The sequence below is a fragment of the Sminthopsis crassicaudata genome, chromosome 4 (assembly GCF_048593235.1).
Source record: "Sminthopsis crassicaudata isolate SCR6 chromosome 4, ASM4859323v1, whole genome shotgun sequence".
Lineage (NCBI taxonomy): Eukaryota > Metazoa > Chordata > Mammalia > Dasyuromorphia > Dasyuridae > Sminthopsis > Sminthopsis crassicaudata.
Genome location: NC_133620.1, coordinates 348,482,186 through 348,507,183, shown reverse-complemented (window position 1 = coordinate 348,507,183; position 24,998 = coordinate 348,482,186). Strand labels below are relative to the sequence as shown.

Here is a 24,998-nt window from a genome sequence, read left to right as displayed (position 1 = left end):
AGCCTGCCTCTTGCCTCCACTTGGTTTCACTTAGTTTCTAGATGTACCATTTGCCAGGTGGAGGGCCCTGATGCAGTCACTCCTTCCATTTGGCAATCAACCAGTAGCCCTTACAACTCATGGGCTCTCTAGGTCCAATACCTGGCCTGGAGTGGCAAGGAAGTAAGAGTTAATAGAAAAAGAAGGAGGAAGGCAGTCAGTCTAATGGTTAGACCCTGGTCTTCCAACGGGAACTTAGAGGGAGGAAGGGAGGAAGGGGGGAGGGAGGAAGGGAGGAACTCCCAAGAGTACTAACGGGGCTTTCTGCGTGGGTAGGGACAGGGCTGAGAGAAGCAGGTTTAAAACTAGATGATGAAGCTCATTCAAACTGCCTAGGAAAGAAGTCCGTTCAGGAAGCAACTCTACACTGCCACCGAATGTCTCGGCCGCTGGTCTTTTGGGACTCATTCTTCTACACTAAAGCCCAAAGGACTCTGCCACTTTCATCCAGTAAGAGGGGTGTCTAGAGACAGTCATGTATCCTGCTCTTTATTCTCCACCATCTAGGGCAGTAAGTAGATCCACTTCAGCTGTCGACCTGTTATTTAAGTCTACTGCCGCTGGTAGGACAAGTATCTTGACCGTCTGAGGGGCTGCGGAAAGCTTCCAAGAATCATCCATCATTTCAGTTGCCCACCCTTTGCCTGTTTGGGTGTCCAAAGACCCTCTCTGAAACTGGTAGCGACCCTCGGGTACCTAAGAACGAGAAAACCCGAGTTGGGTCGGGCTGCTGCTTCTCGGCTGCTACTTCTGCCAGCCCGAGCCGCGGTCCTTGCTGACCCCAAAGGAGCTGACAAGCAGCTGCCGCGGCAGCTACTACGGAACACAGGGTTTCGCCTACGCAAGAGCTCGATGGTACCCCCGGGCATCCAGTCAGCCCCCTATCGGAGCCACTTCCAGCCTGACTCTGCGGAAGGGTAGATGAGATCGCTACTCGGAGCTCCCAGGTCTTCCCTAACTCCAAAGAGAATTTGACCTTCGGATTTAAATACACCATGCTCTTTTTCCAGAAAACCGGGATCGCTTTCTCCGGGAAACTGAAAGTGGTCCTCAACAACCATCCGCTGTGGCTCAAGTTTTGTAGGCAGCAGATTGCCAACCAAGGTCGGTAAGTGATGGATGGCTGTGGGGTCGGAGTCCGAATCTCCCAAGAGTTCGGGAATTACGTCCAAATGTCCCTTTCATAAGAATCGCTCAAGTTTACTAAGAGATGGGCTATGGTACGAAGTGCTTGACTTTTTTTAGAGGCCATTGTATGCTAAAGATTTCGCAGGTCCAAGATCTCCAAAGATCGTATTTCTGTGTGAGAGACAGTAAAAAGGATGGCGGGGAGAAGAGAGGGAGAAAGGGGAGAGGGACAGAGGTAAAGGAGAGTGGAAAGGAAGGGGGAGGGAGAGGAGGAGACAGAAGCATCGAGACAAGGAGAGAGAGGGGATAGAGAGAGACAGGGAGAGAGAGCGCGCAACTTTGAGTGATCCATACAACCTTGTAGTCTTAGATAATACCCTCCTACAATCCAAACCCAAACATCCAAAGGCTAAGCACCCTCATAAATCCCCATTATCTCCTGGAGCTCATTTGTGGCCTCCTTTCAGACCAACTGAGAAGATCCACTATTTGTCCAAGTATAGTCCAGGAGGTGGAGGGAAGGAGAACAGCTTCCCAAGTTCAAAGCCTCTGAATTTTGGTTGAGATTATTTATATAGAATTATAAAGAAACTTCTCAAAATCCAAGTAACCAACTCAATCTGAAACATGAGAAAACTTTGGCTTAGAGAATTTAGATGGTTTGCTCATTGCCATGCAGACAGGTAGTTAGTGACAAAACCAGAAACAAATGCCACAGATCCAGTAAAATTGACAAAATGGGGCTTTGTTTTGTCTTTCTCCCAACCCCAAAGCATGAGGGATGGTCTCCCAGGCCATTAGGAGATAGAAAGACATTGTGAACTGATACAACCATTCTGGAGAGCAACTTGGAACTATGCCCAAAGGGTTAGGGTACATACTCTTTGATCCAGCAGTGCCTCTATTGGGCATGGATCCCAAAGAGATCATAAAGGAGGAAAAGGTATATGTGCAAAAATGTTTGTGCCTTTTGTAGTGGCTAGAAACTGGAAAATGAATGGATGTCCATCAATTGGAGAATGGCTGAATAAGTTATGGGATATGAATGTTATGGAATATTATTGTTCTATAAAAGAAACCAGCAGCCTGGAGAGACTGACTTTATGCTAAGTGAAGTGAACAGAACCAGGAGATCATTGTACATGGCAACAAAACTATATGATGATCAGTTCTGATGGATGTGGCTCTTTTCAACAATGAGATGATTGAGGCCAATTCCAATGGTCTTGTGATGAAGACTGCACCCAAAGAGAGAGGATGTAGGAACTGAGTGTGGATCACAACATAGTATTTTCATTCTCTTTGTTGTTTGCTTACTATTTGTTTTCTTTTTCATTTTTCCCCTTTTGGCCTTGGCAGCACAATAAATGTGGAAATGTGTGTGGAAGAATTGTACATGTTTTACGTATATTGGATGGATGTGAGGTAGAGTGGGGGAAGGAAGGGGGAAAATTTGCAAGGTTTTGCAAGGGTGAATGCATATGTTTTAAGAAGAAAAAGTTTTAATAATTAAAAATTTAAAAAAACAAAAGGAGTAATAAAATTCAACAAAGTATGAAAGGAAAAAACAGGATTAATTTGTCTAGACCATTGAATCTGCAAAAGGGAATAATGTATTTTATAATTATAATGACATATAATAAAAATAATAAAGTTGGAAAACAAACAAAAAAGGAGATAGAAGTTATGTAGTGGAATTTCATCCTCACTGGAGAGCAGGGCCTGCAGTCCTCATCTTCCAACCCAGTTGCCTGTTCCTTGACCAACAAATATTCAGAAACAGTCTAAGTAGCAAATAGAAATCCTCTGTTGGTCTTAAATAGTGGCAACTCAGAGGCATCCAGGGAAAACTGATTTCTATTACTACTAATCCTACTCTCAACTTTCTTCAACTCTCATAGGTCATTTTGTGAATGTTTCTTGCTAATGGAGAAATACTGACCAGTTCTCCCCTGTTGGAAGTGAAGTTCTTGTGAGAACCTGTTAACTGAAGCATAAAAAGATGAAAAAATGGTACATCCTCAGCAAGAGGTTTAAAATAAAGTTGGAATTTTTGGCAAAGTTGCGAGAGTCCTGCATTTGCAATCCTTTACTCAGCCATCTGCCCTCCCACTGATTCTCCCAAGTACAATCCCTGAGGAGTTGAATTTTCTAAGACTTTAATGTCTGAGCTTCCCTAAACTTTTGGCCATTTGTCCCTTTCTCATTTCCATTTTGGATTTCCATCCATTCCTTTCTCTGGCTCACCCTGGCTTCTATGTCCACTAGAAGGGACAACTGGATCAGTCCTTCATAGATCAGAGCTAAGATCCTCTGACCCAGAACAACAGATCTGCTTCACCCAGACAATGAGATCTCCAGTTAATTAATCAATTAACAAGTATTTTAAAGTTCTTTGTGCCCTCTGTTAAATGTTGGAGAATCAAAGAGTTATGTGAAAGAGTCTATACCTGTGGCAAAGCCTTGCCCAGACCGAACTACTCTGGAAACCTTAAGGGATGTGGGCTGAAGAACAAAGTCTCCCTTACTTCCTCAACCCTCCACTGACTGATATTCTCATTCCTGGCTTACAAAATCCTCATTACTGTGGGTTTGTGAAAGTAGTACAAATTGATTAATATCACTGGCATTTTCAAAAGGGCAAATTAGCTCAATATCAAAAGGAAGAGAACAACATGTCAAGTAGAAAGATGCAGAGAACCAGAGATAGTCCTACACCAATGTTATTTGGTGCATCTCTCCAGTGTCAAGAATCTGCAAGTTCTTTCCTTAAAAAACAGATAGCCCTGACAAAGATGCTCTATCTTCAAGGAACCTTTGTATATCCTTTGAGATTCACCTAACACAGGGGTCCACTGGATGGGGCAGGAGATAACATTTAGAAAATTCAAGCTTAACTAACAATATGAGAACTCCCAAGGATGACACCCAGGAAAAATCTCCATTGTGCCCACCCCTGAAGCCTTCCCAAGTCCAACAGCTCAAAATAAGAGGAGCTAAGGGAAGGCGATCTCAGGTGACCCTAGATTCTTCTGTCTTTTCCAAGCTACAAATAGTAGGGACCAAGTAGGTGGGGGGGAGAAGATATGCCCATCTCACTTCATATTTTCTGACTTCCATATCTGGAAGTAAGAAATGGAAAGCCTGAGACGTTGGCTCCCTTCTCTCTCATCTACAACTTCACCTTCCCAGAAATAGTTTATTGCCCTGGCTGAATATCACAATGCTGAGGTGAGAGGTATCCTATTAGAACATCCAGATTGGGCTGAGGATAGGGGATGAGGAATAAAGAGAGGAAATCAGTAAACAATCATTTCTAAAATGTACTTTTTGTATTAGGTGCTAAGATTACAAAGAAAAAAAGTGAGACAGTTCCTGCCTCCACCCTTGAAAAACTTACATTCTAATAGTTTAAAGCAACAAGATATAAAAGAGCATATCATCCAAATGAGAGGAGCTTACCTGTTTGTGTCATGGATATTTTGGGAAACCTAGTGAAATCTATGGACTCCTTTGCAGAAAAATACTTTTAAAAAATTCATATTTGAAGAGAAGGCTCAATTTCAGTTAGGATTTGGTTGTAATTTGGTATCTTAGAATACAGATTCTGAAAAGTAATGAAAACTTATGCATGCTTGGTATAAGTAATCATGGAAAAAAGCTATGGAAGACTTGGACTGTTTAAAATATGTCCCCTTTCCCATTTTACAGATAAAGAAACTGAAGCAGCTAAATCAAGGTCACCCTGAAAGCCAAAAACTAAGCAGAACAAAGACCAAGATTAGATTCCCAGAAGGGAACTAGATTTCCAAAGAGGAGAATGTCCTGCCATACACTTATTGGCTTCTCTTTTTCTTTTCACTTTAGATCATAAGCCTAAAAATTAATTACAATCCTTTTGCAATGGCCTTTAGAGAAAACTCCCATCTTGAAGAAAACTTAAATAAGTAAGTACTTATGAGACTTGACTCCTATTTTGTGCTTCCCTTTCTTTGTCCACCAGACTCTAAGTGTTCTGAGTAGTACCCATTCACCTTTACCAATACTTTCCTCTACCTTCTCCAGGATTCTGTGTTGAGGCTGTAAACAGAGGGAAAAAGCTGATTGTTTAGAAAAAGATCCATGTAACTCTGAAGCTGGTTAGAAGGGAGAGGAATCTTGGAAGACCATATTATTTTTAGTTATACTTTTTTCTCCTTCTCTCTCCTCAAGGAATCCTCCAGCAGTAGCATCCAATGTTAATACCTTCTCTGAACTAGTTCCTGATGACCATAGCTGTCCCCAAGAGGTTAAGCTAAGGATAAGGTGTTCTAGACTTCCTGGTATTTTATCTAGGCCCTCCAGACACCCTTGGAAGATACTTATGACTCTACTAATAGCAGCAACACCATCCTGCCCTTTGACCAGGATGGCATGAACCCTGAACTTCTGCCCTCCACTTCTCCATCTGCCACATCTTATGATTCCAGCCAGGATGCTATGGTCCTACTATAGCAATGGTGAACTTTCCTTTCATAGAACTCCAAGGGCAACAACATGGAATGTCCTCAAAGCTCACAGACTTATTAGTGGAATCCAGGAAGAGAAAAGCCCTCAAGGGGAATTCAACTTCTATCTCTAAGTCAGATTATGATGATCAAACCAGGGTGAAGTAGTTTCTAAGAAGAAATGTTTGTCTACTGTTAATCAGGGAATGATGCCATGTGTTCAGTGTGGAAAACCAGGAAACAACAGGATGCATAAGGATTCACTGAATCATCTTGGTTGATTAGCCATAGGAATGTTTTTCTCTTGATTCTGAGGTTAAGATGTCCTCTTTTGTGTACCCAGTAAATGTAAATAATCTTTTTTTCTCTCGCATATTGTCCTGCTTTGAGAGAACATTTTGTTCAGAGTTGGAGTAGGAACACTTACATAGAATCTCTTTAAGTCAAAGTTTTTATTTCACCAAAGCAAGTGGGCCAAATAGCATGGGTTACTAATTGGCAACTAGAATCAAGGAAGAAAGCTGATGTACCATAATTTTGACTCTAAGACATGTTAGAAATAATATGGTTACCAAAAAAAAAAATAGAATTTTTTTCAGACAGTAGCTTAGCCACAGGGTCTGTTAAAAACAGTCAAAACTGTACATTGGTTGCCTGGATTCAGAGAACAAGTTGCAAAGTAAGTGTTTCTTCTGTGGGCTCATCAAGTCTAAAATACTATTATTAATGATTTTAGAAAATGTTTATGTTAGTAATTTTCATAAATTAGCTAGGTGTCCCCCGAGGGTTAGGTACAGAATTTCTTCTATAATCCTTCATCTCATTTTTTCCTTTCCTGTCTCCTTTTCTCACTCTGTCTCCTCCCCTACTTCCCAACATTTTCCTCAATCTACTCCTCCCTTCCTGTCTTTTTTTCTTACTTTAAGTATCAGATCTTTCTCTGCTTGAGCCTATACATCTATTCCACTTACTCCAGCTCTGAATGACCCTATGGCCCATGGAAACCAGAGACACCTGTTTCTACTCCTAGCTCCCATGGTCCCCTTCAATATGAAGAATCCAAATTTGTAGAACCCTGAAATCTGGTCAAGGATTCCTGATGTAGGTAGTCATTTCTCTTGATCTTCATGTCTGCTCCTCCAAAAGTCAATGGAAGGAATGGTGTCTGTGCCCTTCATACTCCTCCTTGATTAAATTCATCTTTCCCTGGTACTGCCTCTAAGACATCCATTATCATTCAATTCATTTTTTACTAGTCAAGTTTAGGGAAATATTCTAGATTTCTTTTAATAGCATGTGAGTGCTTTTCTTCCTAGGAGAATGGGCATCCCGAAATAGTTGAAATGGTAGGTGGGGGAGGGGGCAGTAAAGGTAGAGGTGAGAGTTGACTCACCTCTAGTTTTAGAACAATGTATGTTCTTGTGCAATTATCAACTATGAGTAATTTAGCTCTTCTCAGAAATACAAGTTATCCAAGAGAGTTCCAAAACACTCACAATGGAAAATGCTGTCTACATCCAGAGAAAAAATTGATGGAGTCTAAATGCAAATTTAAGGACATTATTTTCACTTTTTTTTTTTTGAGATTTTTTCCTTTTGTTCTATTTCTTCTTTTACAACTAATGTGGAAGTATGTTATACATGATAGCACATGTTTAACATATCAAATTGCTGTCTTGGAGAAGGAAACGGTAGGAAGGGGAGGTGAAAATTTTGAAATTCAAAATCTCTCAAAAAATGAATGTTGAAGATTATTTTTACATGTAATTGGAGAATATGACATACTATTACAATTTTTTAAATGAGGGGGAAAAAGAAAAATGTGTTTTTTAAAGAAGCCATTTGTTGTTCAGAATATAAAATGTCAATATTTTTGTTTTATTTTTTTCTTTTAATAAACTTGGAAAACACTGCCTGTCTCAGTATGAAGGGAATTGAGGGTCAGTTGGGTACAGGGAACCGATGGTACAATTTGAGCTCTCCTAGAGTCATGGGAACAACCAACTCCCAAAGAGGTGTGACTCCCCTTGGGAAGTGTAATACATATGAACAAGCATCAGGCTCTGATTTCCCTGTCCCCAGGCTTTCTTTCTCTGGTTCTGGGTTTAGCCTTCTAAACTGTCTCACCTCTGATAGGACACAGAGAGCTAAACTAGGCCAACTGTGTCCTCCTTTCCCCTCCTCCCCTCTTTAGCATTATGCTTGAATAACTGGGAGCCAAGGCTATTATAAAGCAGAGTTGTGATTTCTGTCTGGGAAGCAGCGTAAGTTCGAGAAGGAAGGATTGTTCTTTGTTCTTATCCTGCCCATAGCCCTGAGGTCCAAGAGGTAGTAGACTCATGGGGTACACTCATAGGTTCAAAAATTGGAAAGTATCTTTAGAGATCCTAGAGTCACAATCTTAAAAAAAAAAAACTGAGATTTATATCCAGCTCTGAGATGGGCAAAGCCAGGGGCATAGTGAATAGAACTCTGTGTTTGAAGTAGGGAAGACTAACTACTCCAAAGTGTGAAATTCAAATCTGACCTCAGACACTTACTAATTGTGTGATCTTGAATAAGTCACTTCACCTGTGCTTCCCTATAGTTTCTCAACAACAAGATAGGGAGAAATAATGCAACCTACCTCCCAAGGTGGTTGTTAGGACCAAATAAGGCAACAATTATAAAGCTCTCAGCATAGGACCTGGCATATAATAGTTGCTTATTAAATTCTCATGTCCTTCCTTTTACAACAATCTTTGGAGGCAAATCCTATAATGAATATTATTTTCCCCATTTTACAGATCCAGTAACAGACATTTGAACCTAGGTATTCTGTGGTGTCCCACTATGTCACAAGCAAGGATATGGAGCTCCCTGTAACATGCCCTCCTGGCAGTTACAATTACTAGTCTGTCCTAGGCCCAACAGAGTACCTTTGACCACTGGTCTTTGCAGTGTCAACTCTACCCAGCTCGCCTCCTCTGTGGCCTTCAAAGGGCTCTGGCCACAATTTCTTGAATAGTAGTTTAATAACCTGTAGCGCACTCAAGAACAGCCATGTGTAATCTTAAAAGCCTTTATTATACTTACTCACATAATGCCCTGACTTGATGCCCTGACTTGTTGGTTCCCTAGTGAACACCTGGTCAGAAGACCCACGTGTTCACTACCAAAATCCTTACCTCTTTTGGCTACCCATCTCGGCTTAGCCACCCAGACTAGGGAGCCAGGTTAAAAAGAGGGACTGCTGCCTGCAGTGGGCTTATAAAGGGCCTGTGAGGTCACACACACAGCCAATCAGTGATAGAGTCACCCATTACGAAACTATCTCAGTATGGCCAAGATCCCACCTACAAGGAAGTCCTAATATCCACAGAGATTATTTCCTGGGGCACTCAAATCTCCTGTTGCACTGTGTCCGCCCATTTAAAGGGCTCTTATAATTCCCTTCTCTTGTTTTGTGGCAACCACATCCTTAGAGCTCCCCATCTTTTAGGAATCCCTATGCATAAGGTATATGGGCATGGAACTGGACTCTAAAGCCAAAGTTCATGAGTCTTAATTATGGAATTGGAGAGGGGTTAAAAAAAAGACAACAGAAATCTGGGACTGCCTTTATTGGAGTTCAGAAAGCCATGATAATTCACCTTAAAACAGAGAGGGCCTGAAAAGAAATAGTTCCCATGGAGGAGGGACCAAGATCCCCAGACCATTTATGAGGAAGCCTGCTTGCCTGCAAGCAGCTTCTCTTCTCTAACCCTTTCCCAACCACGTGCGCTCGCACACACCCACACACACACACACACACACACACACACACACACAAGCACACACTCTACTGTCCTAACCCCACCTCTGACTCAGATGCTTCCAAACTCATGTTGGCAGCACTCACTTCTCATAGCTAACACCAAAGTGTTGGTGGTGGAGTCTGGGGACAGCAGAAGCACATCAGCACTGCAGATTTGGGGGAACAGCCAGTGAAATGGTTGAGGACAAGGGGTAAAAGTAGAAATGGTGGAGGGATGTTGGCAACAAAGGGAGGTGCAGCAATGCAGTGGTTGAAAACAAGAACTGTCCCCATCACAGCCAAATCTGGAAGGATTTTTTGGAGGGGAGTTGGTGGAAAGGGTCATGGGGAAAAGGTCACAGTCACAGAGTCCTTCATGTCCAAGGCACTGGATGAAACAATAGCAGGTGGAAAGTTTGAAGTCTCCCTCCCATAAGCCAGTGTGGGAAAGCAAAATGGTATGTGAGAAGACAAAGATACATCTTACATGCCTGTTGCTGGTACAAGACCAGGGTAGGGGAGACACCACAGGCTTGTGATATCTCTTCTCAAAAAAAAAAAAAAAAAAAAAAAAAAAAAAAAAACCCACATGATGGGATCCAGTTCCTCTGTCCTGCAGAGGAAATGAGCAACAGGCTAGCCCGTTTGTCTCCAGGGAAAGGAGATGAATGTTCTGCCCCATTCCATGCATCCAAAGTGCTGCAAGGCAATAGGAGGGAGAAGTAGCACACTGGCCTTGAGGAGCGCTTAAAGGTCTCTGCATCCCCCTCCAGGAGCCATGGTTACCAGAGCACAGCCCCATCCAGGTTCCCATAGCCAGGCTCAGCCCTTAGTCTCCAGTAGGTATTATTGGTGACCCACCATTCCTTTCCATTGCCATCTGTCTGCCTCCTGAAGGAAAAAGAGGGAGACATGAGAGACAACCAATAAGTTCTTCCCAAATCTTCCCTCTCCATTCTGAGGTTTTGGAAAGCTTTCTGCAGGTCAAGTTCTTATTGTTCTCTGGTCTAGGTGGCCCAGAGGATCTGCAATGGAATTGGGGGAGGGGAAAGGCAACAAGACAGGAGAAGGGAGGAGGTCCAGGGACATAGGGGTTCCTTTGGGCACCTGAAGAATCGAGCTTGATGGGTAATGTTGTTCTCTTCCATCACTTTGCGGCGGTCTCGCTGAAGCTGTTCAATCCTCCGTTTTTGGGATTCAGCAGCCTGAATATTTCCTTCCTCTAGATACCTGAATGACCAGAGTTCAATCAGTAAAACCTCTCCAACCCAAAACTGAAGTGACCTCTCTCCCACCTACTCAGGCCTCCCTCAGCATTCCCTTCCTAGAGATCCTGGCAGTTTCACTACCCAAGGGAAAGCTCTTTTCTTTGGATATGTATAAGGAGAAGAGTATGAGGGCATTGTCTTCCATATCACTGAAGGGAGTAGCAGGGGCCCCAAACCAGCAGAGACTTTGCTCAGCCAGATGCTCTATGGCAGGGAAAGCAGACTATCCAGAGATGTCTGACCTCTGATCTGGCCGAAGCCGTGTATCAGTGGAGGGCAGAGAGCGCTTCAGCTCAGCTGTCAACTCATTCAGCTCCAGGGCAAACTGTGTAAAGCCAAAATTCCTCTCGTGGTCTTGAGGCATCAGGTCTGGGAGTGAAAGGGGGTTAACTAGATGAGAATTGGAGGAAGGATGGCAGACAGAACAAAGACCTCAGTATACATCTCTCATCACTAGTGGCTCTGAGTATTGCTCCACTATCCCCACTTTACCCTTCCAGCTGTGTGGGGGAGTGAGTATCATTGAAATATGCCATAGCTAGAGGAAACTGAGGAGAAAAAGCCATCCTCCTTATCCTGAACCAAATGAATCTGACCCAGAAGGCATAAAAAAGTGAACAGAGCCATGCCCCCACATCTCCCCTCTGCTCTATCCTCCATAGCCCCTTCTCTTACTTGGTTTCCAAATGCATTGGCCACTAGGTGGGGGCCCTCGGTACAGCCCCTCATGCCATTTGCCAAAGAGCCGGTGGATGACACGTCCACTTCTGCTGAACACAGCCCCTTGTACCTCATGTACACTGGAGCTCCAATATTTCGCCTGGGAGTGGGAGTGTTAAAAAGGGAAGGAGATGGTAAGCCCAGTGAGTAGACTCCATTGTTCCAACATGACCTTAAAGAAGCAAGAGCAGGGTAGAAAATCATCCTACCTTACAGAAGGTGATCTTGCAGTGGCAGGAGCTGTCTTGAGTGTTTCTAATGAGCACCTCCCCATAATGTTCAATCCAACGCTGGCCACTTAGGATATTGTGGATACAGGATGTTACCTTGTTCCACTCAAAGTGGTCCCCAAACCTGGAGGAAATAGTGCACAGACAGTTGAGATGGATCGGTAGATGAGGTCACAGAGAACAGCCAGTCTCCTAGCCCAGCTGCTAGGTTAGCCAAAGCTATTGACACAGAAACTTCCATATGTCCAGGATTCATCAGTGTGGGTTGTCCTGTCAATCTCCCATCCACTGACCTGAAATATAGCTCTTCTATGACTTATTAAATATTCCTCAACAGCTGCTATAGCTGCAAAATTCATACCCCTGTGGCCAATTTACTGATGAGAACCTCTGAATCTTAATAAGCTGATCCTTGGAAGGACAGTAAACATACAGTTCATTTGAAGGCCTGGACTTGAAACTTTGCCAGAGACTATGTTCTACTTGCTCATATTTAGAGAGCCTACTCAGGATGAAACATCAGTACAGGGATTTCATACCCTTTCACATATCAACTCACCTTTACTTAGCTATTTTGTACAAGGTGCTTTCCTTACAACATCCCTGGAAGGTAGGTATTGAAAGTAGTATGAAGCCATTTTACAGATGAGGAAAATTTAACCCAGAGACCTTAAAAAAAAAACTGAACCAAGGGGAAAGAGCTAGTAAGCTAGATACTTGAAGCTCAGAATTTCTGACAACTGGGTCTAGATCTCATTGCATTGAACTATTTCTCAGAGCAAGTCAGGCATCCTCATCTGGATTTTCACTGTTCCCTCATTTTCCATCCCTCTCTGTGCCTTGTCCCTCTCCTTCATGTTCCCATGATACCTAGCCTATAAAAATTTGTAGTGTCAACCTGGTTAATAAACTTGAGCAAGGACCACTCACCGGGGAAGTCTGACATTCACAGTCCCCACAGGCACGATCTCCAGGGATTTTCCCCAAAATTTGTTTTTCCACTTCATATCTAGATTAGAAAAGGAGAAAGCAGAAGGGAAGTTGGAGAGAAATTCCTTCTGAATTTCAACTCTGTCATGTCATTCTCATTTCATTCTTAAGGGTTCTTATCCCACCCTTGCTCTCCTGCCCCTTGCCTTTCCTGCCCATCCACATGTCCTCCTACTCTCACCTTGCCAGAAGATGAAGTTATCTGACTCTGCGTGACAAGCAGATATGGGTGGATGATGGGAAACCTGGAACAGAAGACAGTGAGATTATTTCTGGGTTGCCCTTAAGGCTCTTCTAGCACCCCTTTTCCTCACTTACTCATATCACCCGATTTCTACTTCTTTCCATATTTGACCTTCCTTATTTTATCATATTTATTTTGAAACACCCTCTTAATGTCTATTTACACACATGCACGCGCACACACACACACACACACACACACACACACACACACCCCAATTAATATTAAGGAAAAGGAATGAATGAAATGAAGATAATGAAAAAGATAAAATAAAATTATGTCTCTATGTTTATACAGGTACATTGGTAGAATTTTCTCAATGAAAGTTTCCCACACCAGTGAATTTATACATACATACATACATACATACACACACACACACACACATACAAAGTATCCTCAAATTTTTAATATGTTTTGAGATTTTTGATAAACACCGTACAAGTGTATGAATGACTGGCTACATGTATGCGTGTACATGTGTATCTATGCGAATTGAATACTATGTATGCATGTATTATGTAATTTTCCTGGGTCGCTCCAAATTCTCCAGCTCTGGTCCAGGTTCTCTCTCCCGCCCCAGCCACACACCTGCTCACTAATGAATCGGAACCCTCGATCTGGCCGCTCACATTCATAGGTTTCCCCCAGAACAGGGTTGAAAGGTTTGCATCCGGCCCGATGATAGGTAGAGGAATAAGCAGAGACAGCAAAGGCTGCAATGTATAACTGGAAAGAGTGGCAGACTTGAAAGACCCGTTAGTCAGATTGGGGGGGCAAAGAAAGGGGATCCCCGCTTACGACCACTCAGCCTCCTTTTCCCCCGCCCCCACCCCCTCTCCGTAGACTGGGATACCCAAGAAGGGCTTGGGCAGGTCATGAGTGGGACTAAGGCATCTGGGGAGAGGGAACCCAGCCTTAGTCTCTAGGCTTGGAGGCTTGAAGTAGCCCCAAGCAAGCGTGAGACTCGGAACAAATCTTTCCCACCGGCTCAGCTTCCTCTTCTAGAAAAGGAGGGGGCTGCACTCGGAGCGCTAATTCAGTCGCTCTAGGATTCTTTGTGGGGGAGTAACTGGGGCGCGGGGGCGGAAGCTGAACCCCAGCGCGCCACCGGGCGGCGGCGGAGGCGAAGCCAGGCGAAGCTCATACCATGCGCTCACAGGGGTCCGGGGTCCGGCTCGCCTGGTCCAGCAGGTTGCTATACTCGAGCTCTTCACAGAGTCGCTGAAGCGTGTTGAGGGGCTCGTTGAGCTGCACGGGCATGGATACCTTGGACAGGTCTTTGCCAATGTTGTTACGCAGGATATTCCACAGGCTCACGTCGCTCCCGGGGCCGCTGGCTGCTGGCAGGCAGCGTCGCCGAGCTGGGAGCCCGGCTCCCCCTGGAACACAGCCACCTGGCTCCCCCCGCCACACCCCCGGCCGCTTCAGCACCGCGTCCCACGCCCGGCCCCGCCACACTGCATGCGGGGAGGCGCTATCCTACTGCGGCGCTCCGTGCGGGACCGGGCTGTGGCACCCACAGGTATCATGCATCCCCAGCAGTCCGTTCCTGGAGCAATTCAGTCTCCTGGAAAATCTGCCCATATTTGAGGGGACTATCCTGATTATGGTCCTTGGTGCATGCCCTCTTCACCCTTCCTTCACCAGTACTGTCCCCGCCCCGAGTCCCCTCTTTCTTTGAGAGTATCATAGTCCTTCCCCAAGGCCTCTGAGCTCCTAGATACAGGAGGCAAAAAGAGCAGGAAGATCAGCAGAGACTGAAACTACCCGTCATCTTCCCTAAAAGAGGATAGCCAACCTCCTTCATTCCCCGGATTAAATGTCTTCCCCATCGTTCCTCCAGCTTTCTGTCCCATACCCCGGGGCTGGCACCTTTCTGGCAGTGCTCAGAACTCCCGACGTCCAGCACCTCCTCTGACAGGCTAGTGGTGACTTCACTGGTGCAAGACTCTTCCTCAGAGCCCTAGGTGAAAGGAAGATGGTTTTCTCTGGGGGCTCTGCAGTGTATACTCAGGCCTCTGGTGGAAGGAGAACTAGAAGATTTGCCTTTGGGGTGAGAACGGGGAAAAGATGTCCCTGAGCCTTGGACATCTAGCTGTTCCGTGGCTTGGCTGAAGAGGAAAGGGTGCCCCACTGACTAATGGGAGGAAGACCTAGGCAGGAGGCCTTAACAGAATCCGTAGACTCAAAATCCCTGAAACCCACTCTAGTTCTATGAGGTCCCGTTCCCTGCCACCCTAGGGCCTCCCTCCCCTCTCACCTCATTCTCTGAAGAGCTGGCAGAGAGAAAAACCTCACAGGCATCAAAGAATTCTGTGTGGGAGTCGGCCAGGGACAGGACACTACGCTGGGAGAGCTGGGGGGTTAGCTCTCGACCTTTCATGTACAGAGCCTCTTGCTGCAGAAATCAGAGATGAGTGTTAGGGCTGGGCACGGCTGTCTACTAAATTCGACTAGACTGCTTGGAAGTCCCAAATGAAACATTTAACGGATTGCTTGCTTTCTTGGGCGGAGGGGAGGTAAGGGAGGGAGAGATAAAACTTTGGAACACAAAGTCTTACAAAAATAAATATTGGAAACTATCTTTAAATATATTTGGAAAAATAAGATACTATTGAAAAAAAAATAAAGAGAAAAAAAAAAGTTCCAAGTGAAGACAAGAGGGAGAAGGATGGAAAAGACTGGTTTTAAGCCCCCTGACATTTTCCTTTAGAAAAGAAATAAGAATCCCCTTTCCCTTCTCATTCTATGATATATTCTAAGGGAAATCTTCCAAATAAAAGATAAATTGAGGGGTGGGATATGAGGAATGGGGGAAGGGACTAAGAACTAAGATTGCTGGGTTACACATATCCTGGGCTTTAGTTTCTCTTTGGACATGAAAGGTTAAAGGGGGCAGAAGGAAGTTGGGAAAAAAAAAAAAAAAAAAAGGATTTCCAGGGACCTCACCCTGATTCTTCTTACCTCTTCAGGATTGAGGGAACTAAAGGAGTCAGCTGTGGTGTCTGAGGAGATTGACAGGGTATGTGGGCGTCTCTGGCCAGCTGGAATCTCAGAGACCTGTAGGGGAGGCATGGGAAAACCTCACGGCTAACAGTGAGTTCCAGTCCCACCAGTCTCATATACCACCCCTCCCTGCTAACATAAATCTAGGCCTCCTTTGATTCACACAGTTTATAGCCATCTATGATTACAATATTAATACTATACACAGATATGTACACCTGGTTTTCTAGTCACCCAGCCCTACTAGCCATCTCAGTTACCCAGGTCTTTGAATTCTAACCTTTTGGTCACCCAGCCTCAGCAATCCCTCTTCTTTCACCTCCCTCTTCACCTCCCAACGCCTTGTGTTCAGGAACACAATTTCGCATCTCACCCCTAGTCTCTGCATCTCTGAACCCTGGTGACTGGCCCGGAGTCGATCCCATTCAGCAGTGAGGGCAGCCAGGACACTGCTGAGAGAGCCATGCACTGCAGAGGGACGGTGAGAGTCAGAGTCCCCTCTCCTTCCTGAAACCCTTTCCTCTTTCTTCTTCTTCTTCCTCCTTAGGAGCCCTGAATACTTACCTTTCTGTGCCAGGACCCAGAAATTTCGCTGCAGGTGGGCATAGTCAGTTGGGGGCAGCCCTCGAGGGGTAGAGGGCTCCCGGGATTCCAGGTATCGAGACAGGTTGGGAACTGAGCCATGGAGACGGCCCACCTGGGGTCAGAGAGTAAGAGGAGGATCAAAAAGAAGGAAAACCCCTTCAGGTTTTTCCCCTGCCCAGATCCCATCCAATTTCCAGGGGCACCATTCCTACCCCACACTCACTCTTCCGATGGTGTCATCCTTCGCGTAGCTCTGAGTGCACCACATCCTACTGGTTCTTTTCCCCTTCTTGGGTCTCTCAGTGGTCACTGAGGCCTGGCGGGGTGTGTGGAGGGGTGGGAAGTCAGTTGGGAAGGGAGCTGGACCTGGGGAGTGGGGTGGTAAGAGAACAGCAACATACAAACCCCAGGGAGAGGAGCAGAGAAAAATACACATATGGGAAAACATAGTAGATGAGAAAATGGGCAGACAGATCAACGGATGCTTCCAAAGGAAATAGACTGACGCACAATGCTAAGGAAGAGCAGGAAGAAGAAGAGAGGGAAATGGAGCTAAGCTTGAAGTCCCCTATGGACTATTTGGAACCCCAGAGGCTTCCAGGGACAGGGATGGAATGGGTGAGTAGCCTTCCCAGAAGTAATGCTCCCAATGCCCCAGTACCCTCCCTTTCCTTTGCTTCACCTGGTGTGTGGAGATGACTGGAGCAGATGGGATTCGGTGCAAAGATTCCAAGCTCTGGAGTAGTTTATGCAGCTCCTGAAGTTTCCCCTGGCATTCAGAGAGCTCTAGGTAGGAGAGGAGAATTAATGAAGGTTCTCCCTCCCCAGCCACATGCTCTTAAGGTCTGAGACTCTTGATACAATTTTAGGGATAAGCTTTCTAAAGTTTACTTGCCTCTGGGGTGTGGATTTGGGCACCCAAACTGAATCACTCTGTTTAGACTTCAATCACCCTTTTACCAACTCATTTTCTGATGCCTAGGGCTTCTGACTCAGGCTTTATCTTCCATCACTATCCTTTATATCACTCCCTCCTTGAAACCCGTTATTTTCATAGCCTGTAATATTCTTCTCCACCTTCCTCTCTAATAATAATAAAAATAATAATTGCTAACATTTATAGAGTGCTTACTATGTGCCAGGAACTATGCCAAATGCTTTACAATTATTAACTCATTTGATCCTCATAATGGAAGGCAGGGGTTATTATTATACCTCTTTTACAATAAAATCTTAGGTCAAGTGTGTTGCCCAGAGTAGCACAATTAGGCTCAATATGAGCACTCTATCTAATGTGCCATCTAACTTCCTCATCTAGCCCTCCTTCTCTCTTCCTAATCCATATTGTCCTCCTCCAAGAAGCCGTATCCCTCCTCTCTACGCCTTCCATTCCCCAAACTTAAAGTTTAGGCTTCCCATATCCACCTGACCTTGTTTCTCTCATTGTAAGTCCTCTTTCCCCAACCATCATGATTACAATTGTCAACCACTTAACTGTGTGCTTCCTATATTTAGGGAAGGAAACATTACTGCCGAGGTATGGGCATCAGACTTAATCAATCAACCAATCCACAAACATCTGGATAGTGCTTCCTATGTACCGTGCACTGTACTGAATTGGGGAGAGGGTCTTCCCTTTAAAGAGCTTACATGCTAATACCACACAAATGGAGAGAAGGGGCTGGAGAAGGGTTTCCCTAGAGCATACCCTATGATTCCCCCATAAAAAGGGGGGGATTCTGTGAGAATAGAAACTTATAAAGGGAATGAGACTTTGATTCTGAAAGCACCCCTCACCATGGGAACATCGATCTAGTCCCTCACTGTCTTTCAGCCAAGATGACACCTTGTCCCGAGAACCCAAGCCAGGCAGGGCAGAGACACTGTCTGTAGATGCCAGGCGTGTACTGGATGCCTGCAGGAATGAGTCAAGAGTCAAAATGGATGGGTATAGTCTGAGTCTAAGCCATCCCCTCCTATCTTAACAATATTCCTGCTCTAGGATTTACCTTCCAGTTGGTGCTACTGGTTGGTAGCTTTGGGCATCTGGCCATATCTGGGCGCTGTGCCATTCGGTGGGCACAGAGTTGGGACACCCAGCTTTGGAACAGCTCCTGGGATTTAATCTACAGGAGAAGAGAGTGCGAGATATAGACAACAGAACTCCAGATTTGCAAAATGAGGTGACATGAGGCTCAGATCCTGGACAAACAAATCCATTTTGATGTCTCAGTTTTAGAGTAGCTGAGCAGTCCTGTTTATCTCCCCAAAGGGCTGCTTATTCATAAGTGAGAGGAGAATGTTATTGTCTTTTTGATTTCTACGGAGACTGCCCTCTTCCTTAGCCCCTGCCTCTTCCCCTCTGCTACCCCTGTCTTGTTAAGCTGGGTTCCATCTCACCTTGAGGTGATAAATGTTATCCTCAGTGTCAAGGTCAATCCGTTGAGCCTTCTTGTTAATTGACATGACAGACAATCGGACATCAATGGAGCCATGGAGCTTCCCCTTGGCAATCTGGAGTAATTAGGAACAAGAGGAGCTGGGAAGCCAGGGTGTTGAGGAACTAGGGATCTACCCTCAAACTCATAGAACCACACTTACCCTGCCATTGATTCTAGCCTCCTCTAAGTCTTTAAGGAAGGATTTTAAAATCTGATTTTGCCACAACTCACATCTTTTGAGAAATTACAACTTTCCAAAGTGTTTTCCTTACAAAACCTCGGGAGTGAGCTGTATGTTTATTGTTATTCCCATATTATGGATGGGAAAATTGAAGCCAAAATCAGTTCTATGACTTGCCCAAAGTTATATTAGTAATATATCCAAGCAGGGATTCTAATTCTTAGCTCCTAATTCCAAGTACATCATTCTTTCTAACATACTACACTCCCTCTCCCATCCCCATGAGAATGAAGAATTCTCCTCTTCTATCATCTTCCCAAATTCCCCCCAGCAATGTGGAATCAGATACCATCCAGCCCCAACCCTGATTACTGGACATGGGCCGGGACTCACATCCTGCCTAGTGTTTGCATAGCGAAGAATTCCATCCTCAAGAACAAAGTATCTCTGTGGAACAGTCCAGAGACCCATAGAGAGAGGCAGAGGTAGGAAAGAAAGTAAGCACAGGTTCATCTTTGTAAATTCTTCATTTTCTCTCCTTGATCCTGTCTTTCTTTCCTCTCCCTTTCCCTCTCCCTTCCTCTCCCTCTATCTCTCTCCCTCCCTCTCCCTTTCCCTTTCCCTCTTCTTCTCCCTCTCCCTCTCCTCCATCCTCTCTCCCTCTCCCTTTCCCTCTCCCTTTCCTCCATCCTCTCTCCCTCTCCCTCTCCCTCTCCTCCATCCTCTCTCCCTCTCCCTCTCCCTCTCCCTCTCCCTCTCCCTCTCCCTCTCCCTCTCCTTCTCCCTTTTCCTCTCCCTCTCCCTCTTCCTCTCCCTCTCCCTCTCTCTCTCTTCCCCTCCCCCTCCTCCTTCCCCTCCCCCCCTCTTTTCTATTTCTCCCTCTTCTCTCTCTGTCTCTGTCTCTCATTGCATCCTCTCTGTCTCTGTGTCTGTCCCTCCACAAAACCTTTTTGCTGGGGAGTGAGGAGCTCCTCCCCTTACCTTGTGCCAACCCTTCAGGGGCCACTTCCTCTTCTTGAGCAAATGACCTTCTTGCCTCTCTGGTTGAGTTCCTTCTGTCCCCAATCTTCCCTGTGGTTCTTCCACTACTTCCCATAGTTCCAACCCCTGGAGGCAAAGGAAAGCTTCCTGGAGAGATTTCTCAGAACATTTTTCTTACCCCAGCCAGGACCCCCTCAGGGGCCTGCTCCCGGGTTCCTGCCTCTCTTGGATCTCCCTTCCTCCCTCCCTTTGACGTTATCCCCAAATCTTCATTGACATGACTGGGTTGAAGGTTCTCCATCTACCCCTTCCCACTGCTAACAACAGACCCTCTGACCTGCTGGGTGATGTACTTTGAAGATTGGGTGCTGTCTGAGAGGGACGGAGCAGCAGCCCGATGAGGAGAGTCAAGGTCCCTTTCCTGGCTATACATTCGGGGAGATGAGGAATTGTCCGGTTGGAGTAGGGGGGAGAGGGAAATGTCACCTAATGGTCCTGAGACTGTCCTGGAGTAAGAGAAAGACCATCTTGGATAAGCCACCTTTTTTATTCACCTCAAGCCAGCCCCAAACTCTCTAAAGAAATAGAATACTGATCCTCACCTTCAACCTCCCTATCACCTCTGCCCCATTTTCCCAGTTCCCTACCAACTCCTGATCCCAAGCTAGAGAAGGGGAATTAAGAATTTGTGAACAAGCTGATTCTAAGAAAACCACAAGGGGTGTGCCCAGCCACACCTTGGGCACACACAACTAGACTCTGGAAAACACTCCACTTTGGCAAACCTGGGGATGTGAGAGGAAAAGGAAATAATATGGAGGGGGACTGGAGAAAGAGACAGACAGGATATAAACAGACAAGATCAATCAATCAACTACCGTTTATTAATATATGCCAAGCATCTTATCAACTCTTCCCTAAGAAGTTCCTTTCTTCCCTTCCATTGACAGGATTACTTGTGCAAAACCCTTTCCACCTTCCCTCATTCCTTGCCCACTATATATAATGCCTGGTGGAGAAAGTAAGGCCTGGGGCAGAGCAGATGACTTTCTCTGCCTCAGCCCACCTGTTTCCATTAACCATTCCCTAAGTTCTGGAGCCTCTATAGCCTTCCCCTCCCTTCCTCCTTCTTAGCACTCATGGACCCAAGTCTCCAGGACACAAAAATAGAGGTGCTATCCATCTGCTAAAAGAATAAAGATGGAAAGGAAACAGAACCAGAGTTAGTGGGGAAGCTGTAGGTAACGACAACTGGTGGGCAAGAACAGTTCAAGGTCTTCCCAGGTCCTGCAGCAGTGCCCACTGGTGCCCTTGGCACTAATACTGACCGTCCTGGCACCATAGCTTGATCAATAATGCATGAGTGGTGTGTGTGTGTGTGTGTGTGTGTGTGTGTGCTGGGCTGAGGTGGAAGGGAAAGGTGTTAGCCTGAAGCTAAGGCTGTTGCTCAAGTGATCTTGAAGAGACTGAGACACCAGGCACCTGAGGAACCAAGACCAGCTAGGTATTAGCCATATGGAATGGGAGGGTTGGTGGGAGGGCTGCCCAGAGACACAAGGTTGGCAAAAGACTCAGCGGTGGGGAAAAGCTCCCCAAAGTTCCCCAAACTCTGCCCGGGGGGTTGGGGGACATTTGGCCTTCACAGGAGTCCTGGCTTCTCACAGAGTCAAGAGAGACGGGGCACCTCTGCCTATACTGAGCCAAGGGGGAGGGGAAGGTGGGATAAGGTACAAGGTGGACAGCTCCCTCCCTCCCTCCCTGCCTCCTCACACATCTCACTAGATAGACAGAGACCTCCTCACTTCAGCCAGAGCTGGACCCCTTCCTGCCGGGGATGCCAGGGGATGTCAGCGTGGCCCCCTTACCGTAGTGCCCATGGACTGCCGGGTCTGCCCGCCTGCCTGCTTGCCTGCACTGCCTCTGAGTCACCGTCTCCCTTTCTGAGCTGAGCAGCGGCAGCAGCTACTGCAGGAACCAGGAAGGAAGGAGACGTCGTAGCCTCCACTCGAGCCGGATCTCCCCACCTCCTCGGCCCCCCTCAATCCCCCCTCCCGCCAGGCCTGGGCATCCGGGGCTCAGCTCTGCCCCCCCGCTCCTGGGAGGACTCAGGGCCGAGCTGGCATCCCCGAGGTGAGGGGGGGGGGCGGGGAGCGGACACCACTGCCTCCTCTGGGAACTATTCCAGAAATGTCAGGAGAGGCGGGGAGCCGTTAAAGGAGGGGCCTTCGGGCAGCTAGCTCACTCAGACTGCTGCTGCTTTGACCCAACTTGACATCTGCCATTAACCTGACCCAAGCTGGTACCCAGTGCTATTTCAACATCAATATTCACCAATGCTTCACTTAAGATCTGAAAATGAACTACAGATTTGGTGTCAAATTGACAACTGAAGAGATGGGTGTCCCTGCTCTGTGGGGCCCCATGGCAGTGCCAGCTTCCCCGGAGCACTCTGCCACTCCCAGGGCAATAGTGCAGTCTAATGGTGGGAGCCAACAGCCAGGAAGCAGGCCTCCGATATGAAACTGAAACCGGTCTGAAAGGAGGTGATACAGGGGCGGCCAGTGGGGACAGTAGCTAGAGTACCAGTCCTGGAATCAGGAAGATCTAGGTTCAAATACAGCCTCAGACTCCGGGCAAATCCTTTAACCCCCTGGTTGCCTCAAAATAATAATAATAATAAAGTAGAATCAATAAAACAAAAGGGAGTGATATAGGGGCAGCTAGTGGGGACAATGGATAGAGTACCAGTCCTGGAATCAGGAGGATCTGGTTCAAATACAGCCTCAGACCAGACTGGGCAAATCCTTTAACCTCTGGTTGGCTCAAAATAATAATAAAGTAGAATCAATAAAACAAAAGGGGGTGATACTGCCTAAGTCATGAGGAGAGGGATAAGATGAGTAAGGCACTCGGAGAGCATCCCCCAGAGACACACAGGTCCTCCCATTAGTACAACTGACACGGAGACAGGACAACAGAGTTGGTGTTAGAGCAAATGCCATTCAGCCCAATATTTTCCCTTAGTGGTGGGAATGGGATCCAATGTCCTTCATTTCAATCTCTCAATCATCACCAACTTTTAAGATTGTATTCACACTAAAATAGAATTCACTGATAGCCAGCAGCTCAAAGTGACACTCTCCACAGATTTGTATTTCTTTTTTTTTTTTTATTATATATATATATTTTATAATATTATCCCTTGTATTCATTTTTCCAGTTTACCCCCCCTCCCTCTATTCCCTCCCCCCGACGACAGGCAATACCATACATTTTACATGTGTTACAATATAGTCTAGATACAATACATGTGTGTGAATATCATTTTCTTGTTGCACAGTAAACATTAGATTCCGAAGGTACATGCAACCTGGGCAGACAGATATTAGTGCTAACAATTTTCATTCCCCTCCCAGTGTTTCTTCTCTGGGTGCAGCTACCCCTGTCCATCATTGATCAACTGGAAGTGAGTTGGATCTTCTTTATGTTGAAGATTTCCACTTCCATCAGAATACATCCCCATACAGTATTGTTGTTGACACAGATTTGTATTTCAAAAAACCTAAAGCTGAGCTTTTCTGGGGTATAAATGGAGGTGCCCCTTCAGCAATGTTTTAGCAGGGGAGAAGTGGGAGGGGAGCCTCAAATCTGTAAAAAATAGCACAGGTTAGACAATCTCAATCTACCCCTTCAATACATAGGCTATGAATTATTTTAGTATTTTGATAATTATTTCTACATAATTGGTTTCCTTTTGTAATTCTCTACATTTTATTTTATACATTGGTAAATATTCTGAGAAGGGGTCCACAAGCTTCATCAGACTGCCAAGGGGTCCATGACCACAAAAAAAAGATTGAGAACTTCTACCTTGGAGGTTAGCCCTCCCCAGATGCTTGGAGACTGAATGAGGAGGCCATAAGTGCCAGCACCAGCTGACACTCTGAGCACCTGCTATGTCACCAGGGTGGAGCATAAGTGCAAGGACAGGTCAAAGAATCCTTGAGGGACCAAGTTCAGATTTTAATATTTCATTCTGGAACCGTGCTATTGAGAATTTTTCTGGCATGAGAAGTCTGGGGGGCATTATGCTAAATCCACGTGGCTCAGGGTACAAAGTCCTTCACTGGACACTACAGAAAATTGGTTCAAAGCCAGGAGCTACAGAATCTCGCTGACAAGGACTCACTTGTCCTGGGCTATGGGGAACTGGGTATTACTTTGAGCCTAGAATCAAATGCTGCTTTGTATTCTCCCCTGCCCAACCCCACTTCCATTTTGCCTAGTCCAGGGATTACCTTCATGACTTCTATTTGTGGCCTACCTCTTCTTCTCACATTAGGAACTCTAAAAGGATAAGAACTCTTATGGCACTCAATTTTCCACAGGCAGAGAAGTTTCTTCCTTTCTCTCACTTCCAAAAGCACACAAGGCACTCCATTCAATATTTCCTTCCCAGCTTCACCCCTCCAAACATCGGTCCCTTAATTTTTTGTCCCCTCTCTTATTTCCAGGAGTTCAGCTATGATAGGAGTGGGAGACAATATTTTATCTAGCACTGATGGAAGGAGCAAACAAAACTTCTGATTACCCACTGTTCTCTACGTAGATCAGGTTTCTTTGGGATCAAGGAACCCAGTTGACTGGGCACAGTGAGAAGTGTACTAGACTTGGAGTTAGAAGAACTTGGGTTTCAATGCTGGCTGCAACAATTACTAGCTGTGTGTGACCGTGATGTGATCTCTTTGATTTTGCAGAGCCCAATTCTTCATTTGTAAATGAGGGAGTACTTATAGGTATATTTTCACACTGTGAGTAAAGTGATTGGTAATTATTTATGAGTAGTATTAATTTCAAGACAGGAAGGCTAGAAGCAGGAGTCAGGCCTCAGTTTCCCGGCCTTGTTTTATACCAGGGTAC

At 45.6% G+C, this 24,998-nt stretch overlaps 1 protein-coding gene and 1 long non-coding RNA gene across 4 annotated transcripts; one reads left to right on the top strand and one right to left on the bottom strand.

Annotated features, from left to right (window-relative positions):
• Positions 1-373: 373 nt before the first annotated feature.
• Positions 374-6,027, top strand: LOC141539068 (uncharacterized). The gene is made up of 3 exons (XR_012481198.1): positions 374-1,147; positions 5,035-5,114; positions 5,380-6,027. It is a non-coding gene; the product is annotated as an uncharacterized LOC141539068 (long non-coding RNA).
• A 3,214-nt stretch (positions 6,028-9,241) lies between these two features.
• OSBPL7 (oxysterol binding protein like 7) lies at positions 9,242-22,107 on the bottom strand. 3 transcript variants are annotated; one of them, XM_074261312.1, is made up of 23 exons: positions 21,944-22,107; positions 20,416-20,584; positions 20,079-20,204; positions 19,491-19,544; positions 18,876-18,989; positions 18,485-18,601; positions 18,273-18,390; positions 17,158-17,261; positions 16,699-16,791; positions 16,455-16,587; positions 16,264-16,358; positions 15,849-15,944; positions 15,145-15,282; positions 14,757-14,847; positions 14,031-14,278; positions 13,473-13,610; positions 12,819-12,882; positions 12,578-12,656; positions 11,627-11,771; positions 11,373-11,517; positions 10,940-11,066; positions 10,537-10,659; positions 9,242-10,320 (listed from the first exon to the last, which is right to left on the bottom strand). In XM_074261312.1, the coding sequence occupies exons 2-23, from the start codon at positions 20,509-20,511 to the stop codon at positions 10,212-10,214; spliced, it is 2,553 nt and encodes an 850-aa protein (XP_074117413.1). In that variant the 5' UTR covers positions 20,512-20,584; positions 21,944-22,107; the 3' UTR covers positions 9,242-10,211. The 3 variants fall into 3 exon arrangements, with proteins under 3 accessions (XP_074117413.1, XP_074117416.1, XP_074117414.1); XM_074261315.1 differs by having other exon boundaries at positions 10,940-11,087; positions 21,944-22,103; XM_074261313.1 differs by lacking the exon at positions 19,491-19,544.
• Positions 22,108-24,998: the final 2,891 nt, after the last annotated feature.